We start from the raw sequence: 14,045 nt of genomic DNA on the forward strand, positions 1-14,045 counted from the left end.
TCCTCCCATGGTCACTTCTCTGCTTCAACAGAGAAACAACCTCTGTCCCTGACCAGGATACTTCTGCTTCAACAAAAATATCCCATTTGGAGATGTCCATGCTCTTACAGGATCACCCTGCTTCAACAGCCTAACCTCATTAGAAAGCAAATTACGAACTCCTCTTTAAATCTGCGTATTCCTCCAAAGCTCCGTTGTCCTGAGTCTGCACAACTCTGCCGGGACCTAGGTTCAAGGGAGACACTCAAGTGTTTTAGTACTATATGTCTTGACACAATGATGAAAATAATCATGGCCTCTAAACCTTCAAGCTGCATACTGGACCCTATTCCAACTAAACTACTAAAAGAGCTGCTTCCTGTGCTTGGCCTTCCTATGTTGAACATAATAAACGGTTCTCTATCCACCGGATGTGTACCAAACTCACTAAAAGTGACAGTAATAAAGCCTCTCTTAAAAAAGCCAAACCTTGACCCAGAAAATATAAAAAACTATCGGCCTATATCGAATCTTCCATTCCTCTCAAAAAAAAATTAAAAAGCTGTTCCGCAGCAACTCACTGCCTTCCTGAAGACAAACAATGTATACGAAACGCTTCAGTCTGGTTTTAGACCCCATCATAGCACTGAGACTGCACTTGTGAAGGTGGTAAATGACCTTTTAATGATGTCAGACCGAGGCTCTGCATCTGTCCTCGTGCTCCTAGATCTTAGTGCTGCTTTTGATACCATCGATCACCACATTCTTTTGGAGAGATTGGAAACCCATATTGGTCTACACGGACAAGTTCTGGCCTGGTTTGGATCTTATCTGTCGGAAAGATATCAGTTTGTCTCTGTGAATGATTTGTCCTCTGACAAATCAACTGTAAATATCGGTGTTCCTCAAGGTTCCGTTTTCGGACCACTATTGTTTTCACTATATATTTTACCTCTTGGGATGTCATTCGAAAAAGTAATGTTAAATTTCACTGCTATGCGGATGACACACAGCTGTACATTTCAATGAAACATGGTGAAGCTCCAAAATTGCCCTCACTAGAAGCCTGTGTTTCAGACATAAGGAAGTGGATGGCTGCAAATGTTCTACTTTTAAACTCGGACAAAACAGAAATGCTTGTTCTAGGTCCCAAGAAACAAAGAGATCTTGATGGAGATCTTGATGGTTGTACAGTCGTCTCAAATAAAACTGTGAAGGACCTCGGCATTACTCTGGACCCTGATCTCTCTTTTGAAGAACATATCAAGACTGTTTCAAGGGCAGCTTTTTTCCATCTACGTAACATTGCAAAAATCTGAAACTTTCTGTCCACAAATGATGCAGAAAAATGTATCCATGCTTTTGTTACTTCTAGGTTGGACTACTGCAATGCTCTACTTTCCGGCCACCCGAATAAAGCACTAAATAAACTTCAGTTAGTGCTAAATACGGCTGCTAGAGTCCTGACAAGAACCAAAAAATGTGATCATATTACTCCAGTGTTAGCCTCCCTACACTGGCTTCCTGTTAAGGCAAGGGCTGATATCAAGGTTTTACTGCTAACCTACAAAGCATCACATGGGCTTGCTCCTACCTATCTCTCCGATTTGGTCCTGCCATACATACCTACACGTACGCTACGGTCACAAGACGCAGGCCTCCTAATTGTCCCTAGAATTTCTAAGCAAACAGCTGGAGGCAGGGCTTTCTCCTATAGAGCTCCATTTTTATGGAATAGTCTGCCTACCCATGTGAGAGATGCAGACTCGGTCTCAACCTTTAAGTCTTTACTGAAGACTCATCTCTTCAGTGGGTTCTATGATTGAGTGTAGTCTGGCCCAGGAGTGTGAAGGTGAACGGAAAGGCTCTGGAGCAACGAACCGCCCTTGCTGTCTCTGCCTGGCCGGTTCCCCTCTCTCCACTGGGATTCTCTGCCTCTAACCCTATTACAGGGGCTGAGTCACTGGCTTATTGGTGTTCTTCCATGCCGTCCCTAGGAGGGGTGCGTCACTTGAGTGGGTTGAGTCACTGACGTGGTCTTCCTGTCTGGGTTGGCGCCCCCCTTGTGTTGTGCCGTGGCGGAGATCTTTGTGGGCTATACTCGGCCTTGTCTCAGGATGGTAAGCTGGTGGTTGAAGATATCCCTCTAGTGGTGTGGGGGCTGTGCTTTGGCAAAGTGGGTGGGGTTATATCCTTCCTGTTTGGCCCTGTCCGGGGGTATCGTCGGATGGGGCCACAGTGTCTCCTGACCCCTCCTGTCTCAGCCTCCAGTATTTATGCTGCAGTAGTTTATGTGTCGGGGGGGCTAGGGTCAGTCTGTTACTTCTGGAGTATTTCTCCTGTCTTATCCGGTGTCCTGTGTGAATTTAAGTATGCTCTCTCCAATTCTCTCTTTCTCTCTCTCGGAGGACCTGAGCCCTAGGACCATTCCTCAGGACTACCTGACATGATGACTCCTTGCTGTCCCCAGTCCACCTGGCCGTGCTGCTGCTCCAGTTTCAACTGTTCTGCCTGCGGCTATGGAACCCTGACCTGTTCACTGGACGTGCTACCTGTCCCAGACCTGCTGTTTTCAACTCTCTAGAGACAGCAGGAGCGGTAGAGATACTCTCAATGATCGGCTATGAAAGCCAACTGACATTTACTCTTGTTACACCCTCGACAACTGTGAATATTATTATTTGACCATGCTGGTCATTTATGAACATTTGAACATCTTGGCCATGTGCTGTTATAATCTCCACCCGGCACAGCCAGAAGAGGACTGGCCACCCCTCATAGCCTGGTTCCTCTCTAGGTTTCTTCCTAGGTTTTGGCCTTTCTAGGGAGTTTTTCCTAGCCACTGTGCTTCTACACCTGCATTGCTTGCTGTTTGGGGTTTTAGGCTGGGTTTCTGTACAGCACTTTGAGATATCAGCTGATGTAAGAAGGGCTATATAAATAAATGTGATTTGATTTGAAACAGGTTATGGGGCTGGCAGGATTCCACAAAGATCCACAGGTCTTGTCAGTGACTCTTCACTAAGAGGCTAGTACAATCAGTCTTCACAAGCAGTTTTAATTCTCAATGTATCTCAATGGCACAGCACACAGGCGAAAGCACAATTAACTAGTGTAAAAAGAGTCACAAGCAAAGTGTACACAATACTACAAAGCATGAATATACATTTAGCAAACCCTCAAATTTATTCTGCGAATGAACACAGTATCAAAACACAAGAATGACCTTAATGGTGGTCTCTAAGACCACACAGCTTCCTAACAAATTGAAGTCAAGATTACAGATGGCAAGAAATGCACTGCCATTGTTATGTTCCTAGCCAGTAGTTGGCGACATGCACAGTCAATTGTGCGAACAGCAATATATTGTAGAAGAAGAAGGAGATGGCGCATTTTAGCCCTGAACGATGCCTGACAGGTAGCGCTGTCTCCCAGGCTGCGTGTCGCCCCCAAGACCACAGCCAATCACATTCAAGGAACATAGCAGCTAACTTGTCTAGTCTTATGAGCTAGCTAGTTAACTAGGTGGTCTTGCTGCCTATGGTATCTAGGCAGAATCCTGACTTATCAGCCTCTGAAGCTGATCAATATCTAAGGCTGAAATTGAATCTGATAAGCCTATCGGGAATGGAGCTCACTCACTCTGTAAATGTAAATATTATCCACAAAACATGAACTTTTTCTTATAATTATACACAAATCAGTTATGCAAGCTAACAACCAGCACGGATAACAAGCTAGTTTGCTAACAAGACTACATAGCTAACTAGTTAGCTCGTCTGCTTACAAGACTAGCCGAGTTAGCTACAGTGTTACTTGCATGCGATTTGCTGTGGTCTTGGGGGCTGCACGTAGCGTAGGAGACAGAGCTGCATGTCGGGCATTGTTCAGGGCTTAAATGCCCACGAGCATGGGTGTGTAGGGCAGGCTAAACATCCGAGAATACAAAGAAAGAGGCACCATGGCCGAAATATCTCTGTATCTCACCAACGTGAATGTGTCTTTGGGCCAAACGATGGACGTAGAGAAGGTAGGCTCGGCAGGTCAAGATTATGAAAAGTGTTTATTATCGGTCCTTTATAATCGATGTTTTCAGACCAGCTAGCTAGCGTTAGCTATTTAACGTTACTACAATTCAGTGCATCTATGTTTTCGTGCCTGTCATCGTCTCATGCTGACGCTTAAAACGTAGGCCATACTACGAGTAGGCCTATGTAAAATTCGGACATTGATGCACATAGAAATGGTTGATTATCTAATTGTATGTAAGCAGCAGCCTGTCATCAACAAGCTGTGTGTGTGTGTCTCCCAGAGCCCCAGCACAGGGAAGGACTTTGAGAGTGTCGAGCTGGGAGACCTGGAGAAGGGGGATCAGAAAGAAGAGAAAGCCCCACGAAGGATCATCCATTTCTCTAGCGGAGAAACAATGGAAGAGTACAGTACAGACGAGGAGGAGGGGGAGGACAAGGAACCAGAGAAGAAGGACCTACTGTCCCCCCCTGTCGATGCGGTGAGGGTGTGTAGTGTGTTAAATAGAAGTGTGTGTGTTTTTAGTTTGTGTGTATATTACTGAAATGTACGAATAATGTCTGTACTTCCTATAATATGTGTTCCAAAACCTGGTATTAAGCCATGTTTGTGTGTGTCAGAACAAGCTGACCTGGGGCCCGTACTTCTGGTTCCATATGTGGAGAGCAGCTACCTCCACTGTTTCAGGTGGGTGCCTGACATGAGACAATATGTATTATAAACCTCTAGAGTTGATGGCCTTCTCCTGCCGTACATTACCTTGATACTGCCTTGAATACTATGCTGTTGGTAAAACTCCAGAATGTGTATTTCAGCTTGTGACTACCTCGGGGAGAGGATGGCCTCGCTCTTTGGAATCACATCGGCCAAATACCAGTACGCCATCGACGAGTATTACAGGATGAGGAAAGAGGTATGTACACAACAAGCAGATGAGGGCCATCACTAAGAGAGGGCTTACGTCTTGAAAGGGATGCCTAACGTGCATAGAATTATAGAAGGGCATAGATGCTTTGCATGTGTCTATAAGAGTGTTGTAGTAGTAACAGTAACCTAATCCCCAGGCTCAATTGCTACTGCATATAGAGCCTGGAAACACTGCAACAAGTGGGAATTGAAAGGGTGGGAGAGAGAGCCTGCTGCAGCTGTATCAGATGGGACTTAGAACATTTATTTTCATTGACATTTTTTTCAATCACAGCGACCACGTTATTTTTGGGAAGCCACGTTATTTTTGAGTTCAGGCATATAAAGTTTATATGTGTAAACTTTTTCTAAAATGCATACTATTTCCCAAACTCACTTCCATGTTTAGCCTAAATCACTTGCACTGCTCGCACTTGGAAATCCAGAGGGGAGTTTTTAAGGGTAATGCTGGATGGTGATAGACTGCGAGCTCAGCCAATTAAAACCAGCGGTTGTTTCTTATTTACCTTTTATTTAACCAGGTAGGCAAGTTGAGAACAAGTTCTCATTTACAATTGCGACCTGGCCAAGATAAAGCAAGCAGTTCAACAACACAGTTACACATGGAGTAAAACAAACATACAGTAAATAATACAGTAGAAAAATAAGTCTATATACAATGTGAGCAAATGAGGTGAGAAGGGAGGTAAAGGCAAAAAAAGGCCTTGGTGGCAAAGTAAATACAATATAGCAAGTAAAACACCGGAATGGTAGATTTGTAGTAGAAGAAAGTGCAAAGTAGAAATAAATAATGGGGTGCAAAGGAGCAAAATAAATAAATACAGTAGGAGAAAAGGTAGTTGTTTGGGCTAAATTATAGATGGGCTATGTACAGGTGCAGTGATCTGTGAGCTGCTCTGACAGCTGGTGCTTAAAGCTAGTGAGGGAGATAAGTGTTTCCAGTTTCAGAGATTTTTGTAGTTCGTTCCAGTCATTGGCAGCAGAGAACTGGAAGGAGAGACGGCCAAAGGAGGGAATTGGCTTTGGGGGTGACCAGAGAGATATACCTGCTTGAGCGCGTGCTACAGGTGGGTGCTGCTATGGTGACCAGTGAGCGGAGATAAGGGGGGACTTTACCTAGCAGGGTCTTGTAGATGACCTGGAGCCAGTGGGTTTGGCGACGATTATGAAGCGAAGGCCAGCCAACGAGAGCGTACAGGTCGCAGTGGTGAGTAGTCTATGGGGCTTTGGTGACAAAACGGATGGCACTGTGGTAGACTGCATCCAGTTTGTTGAGTAGGGTATTGGAGGCTATTTTGTAAATGACATCGCCAAAGTCGAGGATCAGTAGGATGGTCAGTTTTACGAGGTATGTTTGGCAGCATGAGTGAAGGATGCTTTGTTGCGAAATAGGAAGCCAATTCTAGATTTAACTTTGGATTGGAGATGTTTGATGTGAGTCTGGAAGGAGACTTTACAGTCTAACCAGACACCTAGGTATTTGTAGTTGTCCACATATTCTAAGTCAGAACCGTCCAGAGTAGTGATGCTGGACAGGCGGTTAGGTGCAGGCAGCGATCAGTTGAAGAGCATGCATTTAGTTTTACTTGTATTTAGGAGCAGTTGGAGGCCACGGAAGGAGAGTTGTATGGCATTGAAGCTCGTCTGGAGGGTTTGTTAACACAGTGTCCAAAGAAGGGCCAGAAGTATACAGAATGGTGTCGTCTGTGTAGAGGTGGATCAGAGACGCACCAGCAGCAAGAGCGACATCATTGATGTATACAGAGAAAAGAGTTGGCCCAAGAATTGAACCCTGTGGCACCCCCATAGAGACTGCCAGAGGTCCGGACAACAGGCCCTCCGATTTGACACACTGAACTCTATCAGAGAAGTAGTTGGTGAACCAGGCGATGCAATCATTTGAGAAACCAAGGCTATTGAGTCTGCTGATGAGGATGTGGTGATTGACAGAGTCGAAAGCTTTGGCCAGGTCAATGAATACGGCAGCACAGTATTGTTTCTTATCGATGGAGGTTACGATATTGTTTAGGACCTTGAGCGTGGCTGAGGTGCACCCATGACCAGCTCTGAAACCAGATTGCATAGCGGAGAAGGTGCGGTGGGATTCGAAATGGTCGGTAATCTGTTTGTTGACTTGGCCTTAAAAAGGCAGGGTAGGATGGATATAGGTCTGTAGCAATTTGGGTCAAGAGTGTCCCCTCCTTTGAAGAGGGGGATGACAGCAGCTGCTTTCCAATCTATGGGAATCTCAGATGACACGAAAGAGAGGTTGAACAGGCTAGTAATAGGGGTTGCAATAATTTCGGCAGATAATTTTAGAAAGAAAGGGGCCAGATTGTCTAGCCCGGCTGATTTGTAGGGGTCCAGATTTTGCAGCTCTTTCAGAACATCAGCTGACTGGATTTGGGAGAAGGAGAAATGGGGAAGGCTTGGGCGAGTAGCTGTGGGGGATGCAGTGCTGTTGACCGCGGTAGGGGTAGCCAGGTGGAAAGCATGGCCAGCCGTAGAAAAATGCTTATTGAAATTCTCAATTATAGTGGGTTTATCGGTGGTGACAGTTTCCTATCCTCAGTGCAGTGGGCAGTTGGGAGGTGTTCTTATTCTGTGAATGGATTAAATCGTTTTTTTTTACCTTGTCAATCTACACACAATATCCCATAATGACAAAAAAAATTGAAAAATACAATTTTCGTAAGTATTCAGACCCTTTACTCAGTACTTTGTTGAAGCACCTTTGGCAGTGATTACAACCTCGAGTCTTCTTGGGTATGACGCTACAAGCTTGGCACACCTGTATTTGGAGAGTTTCTCCCATTCTTCTCTGCAGATCCTCTCAAGCTCTGTCAGGTTGAATGTGGAGCATCGCTGGACCGCTATTTTCTGGTCTCTCCAAAGATGTTCGCTCGGGTTCAAGTCCAGGCTCTGGCTGGGCCACTCAAGGACATTCAGAGACTTGTCCCAAAGCCACTCCTGCATTGTCTTGGCTGTGTGCTTAGGGTCATTGTCATGTTGGAAGATGAACCTTCACCCCAGTCTAAGGTCCTGAGCGCTCTGGAGCAGGTTTTCATCGAGGATCTCTGTACTTTGCTCTGTTCATCTTTCCCTCGATCCTGACTAGTCTCCCAGTCCCTGCTGCTGAAAAACATCCCCACAGCATGATGATGCTGCCTCCACCATGCTTCACCATAGGGATGGTGCCAGGTTTCCTCTTGGCATTGAGGCCAACGAGTTCAATCTTGGTTTCATCAGACAAGAGAATCATGTTTCTCATGGTCTGAGAGTCCTTTACGTGCCATTTGGCAACCTCCAAGCGGGCTGTCATGTGCCTTTTACTGAGGAGTGGCTTCCGTCTGGCCACTCTACTATAAAGGCCTGATTGGTGGAGTGCTACAGATATGGTTGTCCTTCTGGAAGGTTCTCCCATCTCGACAGAGAAACTCTGGAGCTCTGTCAGAGTGACCATCGGGTTCTTGGTCACCTCCCTGACCAAGGCCCTTCTTCCCCGGTTGCTCAGTTTGGCCGGGTGGCCAGCTATAGGAAGAGTCTTGGTGGTTCTAAACTTCTTCCATTTAAGAATGCAGGAGGCCACTGTGTTTTTGGACCTTCAATGCTGCAGAAAGTTTTTGGTACCCTTCCCCAGATCTGTGCCTCGACACAATTGTGTCTCGGAGCTCTACAGACAATTCCTTTGAAAAGAAATGGGGGGTCCCCGCTGAAAAAGTTTGAATACCACTGCTCTGCGAGTATCACAGGATGAGGTAAGAGGTAGGCCTCTATACAGTTGTTTAAATCATTATGAGATTACAAGTCTCACGTTGATCACACCACATCTGGCCGGGGTTTAGGTTATGAGATCACTAAGACGGAGCCACATTCACTTGAAATGGATGCGTAAAGGGCATTGATGGTTCACATGTTTGTGTTTATGAGCATTCCGTTAACAACTTCTTGTATTTTCTTCGCAGAAGGAGGAGGAAGATGAGGACAACCGGTTATCAGAGGAGACGGAGCAATACTTTGTCGAGAATCAGGACGAGGAGATCCATGGACCAATGACGGATCAGCCAGAGGGAACCGCTACCACCCCCCACTCCACGGACACCTATCAGGTTGAGAAAGAGGCCAAGGCCACGCCTACTGCCATCAGGGTCCCAGCCATTGTCACGACAACAACCTAACTGACTTCTGGAGAGATGATTATGTGTTGTCCATGTTTGTTTTGTTTTAATTTGTCAAGGAGGTGGAGGCGCTCTGGGGTCTGTCTCTGATAGTGCTGAACGATTAACTGAAATTTCGTGTGCACATTGCACAGTTTCTCTAGAGATAAATCAGATCCAGACTGAACTGTGCGATGTAGTACGGCATTGTAGTTTCCAACAGGCTAATATTCTACATAGTTTAGCGTGTAAAACTTGGTAATTAACTATAATACCCATAATCCATTGCGCATCTTCTTGTCCGGTCTGTTTCTTTTACTGCTTCTACAGAAGAGAGAAGATTGTGAGGCGATATAGAGAGCAGCTGTTGCTTCGCGAGGTGATATAGAGAGCAGCTGTTGCTTCGCGAGGTATCTCTACCTGAAAATACATGATCTAAGTGATTGGTAGGAATCACTTGGTATTCAGCCGTCAAAAGTATGCCTTATTTACTTTTTAAGAACTACTTAAATAGTGATTTTGTCAGGCAGCAGCTCTTTAGACATGATGACTTGGAATTGAATGTAAATTAATCAAATAAAACAAATGTAATATACACAACAAGTGAAATATTTGATTAAAGTAATGTGAATAAATGATGGTTAATAAATGTAATGTTCAGTCACTACCATCATGGGACTTGTATTAATAGTTTTATTCTGTGTTCTTACAGCATTCAACCCTCATAATGCATAGTGTGTTTAATGTTTGCAAAAATGATTGAAACCGAAATTGAAAACCATGATTCTTTTTTTAATTATCGAACCAAAACAGAACCGACCTCAAAAAAACACTAATCGCTCAGCACTACTCTCTGAGCTCACATTTGGTTGTGGATATGAAGGAGCCATCTATAAACCTGGGAGTCAGACCTGCTACTGTTTTAGCCCACGCCTCTGTCATGCCATTAATACCAGACTACAAAGAACTATGACAACAGCAAAGGACAATGACAGAGTAGCGACAGAGAAGTTTGTTTGAGTCGGTTGAAGCAGAAGCTGATCTGACTACCAGGGCTAGCCTTCAGTGGGCAGTGTCCTTTCTGTAGTCCTACAGTACAGGCACAGTGTGGTATGGTAGTAGGACTGTGTCATTTAACTATGTGTCTCCAGTGGCCTTACCCCTAACTGGAGGCTGGTCCTAACATTCCAACCTCGTGTCTATCTATCTGGTGCCTCTGAAGGGCTGTTTTTTCTAGCCTAAACCACAGAGCCAGGTAGTAGCCTAAACCTTAATGCACTCGAACACAGGAAGCCTTCCTCCTTTATACACTACTACTAGCATGTCACTCACTTTGTTTTCATTTAGACAACATTTGTTTAAATACTTGGTTGAGCACTGACCTAAACATGGTGTGTTGTTTCCCTGTGTAGCATTACTGGCTTGTGGTCACTTGGTGACTTGTAATTTGGTACATCTTTTCAGGCTATGGGTGTAGCTGAGAGTTTGTAAAGGGAGTATAATCTATGTCATATTTGTTTTTACTAGTCCATTGGCCTAATGCACAGTTGCCCTTGTTGTAAAGGAACTTTTATGTTAAACATCTTTTTTGATATTCACATATTTATTATTATTTTTGTATTTTCTGAGCACTTTTTTACAACCTACTTTATGTAACAACACCTTGATAAACTGTTAATAAATATACTTAACTATGCTTTAACTACAGTATTTGCTCATCTGTCTGTCATGTTGGCCAGTCAGCTAGGATCCGTGGTGGATTCTCTCTGGCTCATGTGGTGGCACTGTGTCTGTGAGTGACACGTGATTGTCTTTATTGGTTAACAAAGACTTCTGTGTCCTTTTCTAGAACTGCTTGAGGTGACATTCTGTTGGCTAACCTCCCAATGCAGCCAATCTCAGGTCAGTGTGTGGGCTTCTCTCTCTAGTCCAGAATGACCTACAGCTATGACCTCTCTGTCAACATTAAGAGATAGCCAATCCATACACCGTGACCTGCTGATCTCCATTCACTTCCCATAGAACATATAGTGTCTCAGGAGAATGTAGGAGTGATTTCTCTATGGATCATAATAGCCAAAAGTAACCGTATATTTACTTTATACACCATATTGGCAATTCAACTGTTTTAGGCTAAGCTTATTCATACTTTGTTATGGCACTGTAGTTCTGGGTGGTTGTACCAGGGTGAGACAGACAGTTCATCGTTACTCAGCATTGCGTAGCGTATGGGGGTCTGTGCCGTGAAAGCATCCAGCCAAACTACACAAGGACAGCCTTATACTGCAAACAAACCCTCAGTCATCCCACTGTCCAGTCAGCACGGCCGGACACAGTGACACTCACGGACAGTTCACTACGGCAACAAAAGAAGCTATAGACAGACAGAGTGGCACTCATACACCAGACTGAGACTGGCAGTGGATCATGATGTATTTTGGGGTTTAGATGATATGTTAGAGTAACAGCTCTGTAACTATTGGGTGACCAACCGAGACTGGCTATACACTGTCATTCCACTAGATTCTACAAATTCTAATCTACATTACATTTTACATGAAATGTACATTACATTACATTTATATTGATCAAAGACTGGCAATACACACATATTCCACTAGAGGGTGATATTGTACAATTATAAAGGAGGCTGAGGAGTTACTGTGAGACAACGAATAGAGCTCGCCATCTTGTAGTTCTAAAAACCAGAAATGAGTTACCTCTGGTTCGTTCAGCCATTGCTATGGGGGTAATGAATGGGGGAAAAATGGGGTTTTGGGATAAACGGCAAAAATAAGATCTGAGGTTAACGGGTTTAGGATAATATCAGTCAGTTAACATGACCTCTATGAATTATGAAGCCTTTGTGCTTCATGTGCTTGTTTTGATTACACAAGTACTTCACAATTCACAAAACGTGATAGCTGAGGAAGATTATCTCATAAAACAATACGTATAAAATATTCTAAGCCTGTTGGAAGTCTGTTTGGTTTGTCAGTTGCGTGTGAAGAGAAGAGATCCTCTTATTCCCTGGCCTGAGCTTGGCAGACATTGATAAACACAGCAGTCATCTGGGACAGTGTGTGTGATTAAGAAGGGAAAATCCAGATTAACGCCACAATGCCATTTCTTGTGTGTGTACGTGTGTGTTTGCATGCATGCGTCAAATATTTGCTTATACTTTTATATCTCAAATATTTACATATATCTCAGTCTGGGAACAACACATGTATCTTGCTAATTTCCCTCATCCAGCCATTGTACCTTAGACTGGTCCCACTGTATGGCATGACAACTCCAGTATAAAGGAGTTGGCTGCAGCACATACAGTAGTATAGGACCAGACGAAGGGTACCTGGCTGGTTGAGTCTGTCAGACAAGGCCTGACAACTTTGCTAAAGCGGAAACACACAGTCGCCCAGGTTCTAGCTCTCATAGCTGATGTAACTACATCCTCTAGTTCCAGATGGCACAGTAATCACTAGAGCAGACTCTTTAATAGGAGGGCATAGTAGAGTTGAACAGCTACCTGCTTAGCCAACCAGCCCAGCCAGACACCCACTGAGTTGAGAGATGAGAATAGCAGCAGCCATCCCCCTCTCTGCCTCCTCCACAGTGGGCCTCTGCTGCGGTCAGCCGAGCCTCTTATTTTGGCCCTACTGTCAGTCAGAGGAGAAGGGGATTTCCACAGTCGTGTGTGTGTGTGTGTGTGTGTGTGTGCGCATGTCTGTCTGTCTGTGTGTACGTGCGTGAATGCTTCCTTATAAGGTTACTAACAGCCTGACTAAAACCGTGGTCTCCTCTTCTTCCCTGTCTCTCCTGGGGCAAAACAGAATAAGAATACTACAAGCTTGGAATGCATGGCATGGAAGTCTTGGAGTTGAGGAACACCCTTCAAGAACATTTTATCACATTCCTATAGACTAAATGGAGGAAAGGGACAACGTGCATGTTAGTTTCATGCAAAATGTTATTGTGTCCAACTTTTCAACTTTGCATGTTACATTCTAGTCATAATCTGAAGTTTATTGCTTTGAATTGTATACTTTGCATACTGCTAGGAGAAGACTGGTCTTTCAGTAACATGAGGCACATTCCATACGTTGATCCAATAAAAACAGCATAAAGTACCAACCTAAACAGCATGGTAGTATTTCTTTAATAGTTCTTATGACTTCAAATGATTTTTAATGGCATCAAAGGCAAAATGAAATGGGGATTATTTTAGATCCTTAATGAGTACCATATAGGCTGTTGCTCGTGCGAGCAGGCTGTTTTGTAATAGGTCAATGTTGCTTGTCTGGTCAGACTTGCTAAGTGCGTTCTTCAGTAGCGTTAATGGCACAGTCTGTACTAGTGCACTTCACACACACAACCCTGGTCTGGAAAGTCCCCGACACCACTGATCTGCACTGCCTCCTTTCTGCACAGCCTACACACAGCAGCAGGGCTGCTAACATACTGTAGGTGCCACCATAGCTGACACATAATATGCAACCATGCATTCACAAACTATACTGACCTGCAGCAAATGTCCATTTAACCAGAAACCAATTATAAAGCCCTGGCTAACACTGTTTCTCATCAGACATGGCAGAGAAATTCTAAGTGTGTGCCCTATTCCCTATATAGTGCACTACTTTTGACCAGAGCCCTATGGGTGTCATGAATAGGGTACCATTTGGGATGCACACTCTGCAGTGTGTAATGAGAAACACTACTTCACCAATTCACAGAGCGAGGTGCCAAATGACCGTTGACCTCTAGTAGGACTTTTACTTCCTTATTTGGCCACCGCAGATCTCTCTGAAATCCCCCAGACTTTCCCTCCACCACCTTTCATCCTTTATACCAGCTTTCAGCAGATAATGTGCTTCGCAGACTGAGACTGAGACTGACTCCCATGCATCTGCCAATTGCTCTGAGTCTGCAATTGGTGGCCTGGCTAGGAGT

The 14,045-nt window shown here is 44.4% G+C and overlaps 1 protein-coding gene and 1 long non-coding RNA gene across 4 annotated transcripts; both read left to right on the forward strand.

Moving 5' to 3' along the window:
- The first annotated feature begins 3,785 nt into the window (after positions 1-3,785).
- Positions 3,786-10,794, forward strand: LOC115174988 (protein FAM177A1). 3 transcript variants are annotated; one of them, XR_003871890.1, is made up of 6 exons: positions 3,787-4,009; positions 4,292-4,495; positions 4,629-4,695; positions 4,824-4,921; positions 8,901-9,471; positions 9,503-10,794. XR_003871890.1 is itself a non-coding variant. In XM_029734085.1 (5 exons), exons 1-5 carry the CDS (start codon positions 3,941-3,943, stop codon positions 9,111-9,113), a joined length of 645 nt encoding a protein of 214 aa, XP_029589945.1. In that variant the 5' UTR covers positions 3,786-3,940; the 3' UTR covers positions 9,114-10,794. The 3 variants fall into 3 exon arrangements, 2 of the variants coding, with proteins under 2 accessions (XP_029589945.1, XP_029589944.1); XM_029734085.1 differs by having other exon boundaries at positions 3,786-4,009; positions 4,292-4,489; positions 8,901-10,794; XM_029734084.1 differs by having other exon boundaries at positions 8,901-10,794.
- Positions 10,795-10,908: 114 nt separating this feature from the next.
- LOC115174989 (uncharacterized) lies at positions 10,909-13,232 on the forward strand. The gene is made up of 2 exons (XR_003871891.1): positions 10,909-10,994; positions 12,926-13,232. It is a non-coding gene; the product is annotated as an uncharacterized LOC115174989 (long non-coding RNA).
- The last annotated feature ends 813 nt before the right edge of the window (positions 13,233-14,045 follow it).

Source organism: Salmo trutta, chromosome 35 (genome assembly GCF_901001165.1).
Source record: "Salmo trutta chromosome 35, fSalTru1.1, whole genome shotgun sequence".
NCBI lineage: Eukaryota > Metazoa > Chordata > Actinopteri > Salmoniformes > Salmonidae > Salmo > Salmo trutta.

Bases quoted from the DNA above. Each gene is read 5' to 3' on its own strand.
- LOC115174988 (XM_029734084.1), top strand. From the start codon at position 3,941: ATGGCCGAAATATCTCTGTATCTCACCAACGTGAATGTGTCTTTGGGC. The intron at 4,696-4,823 runs GTGGGTGCCTGA...TGTGTATTTCAG, and splicing joins AGCTACCTCCACTGTTTCAG to CTTGTGACTACCTCGGGGAG. The intron at 4,922-8,900 runs GTATGTACACAA...TTTTCTTCGCAG, and splicing joins ATTACAGGATGAGGAAAGAG to AAGGAGGAGGAAGATGAGGA.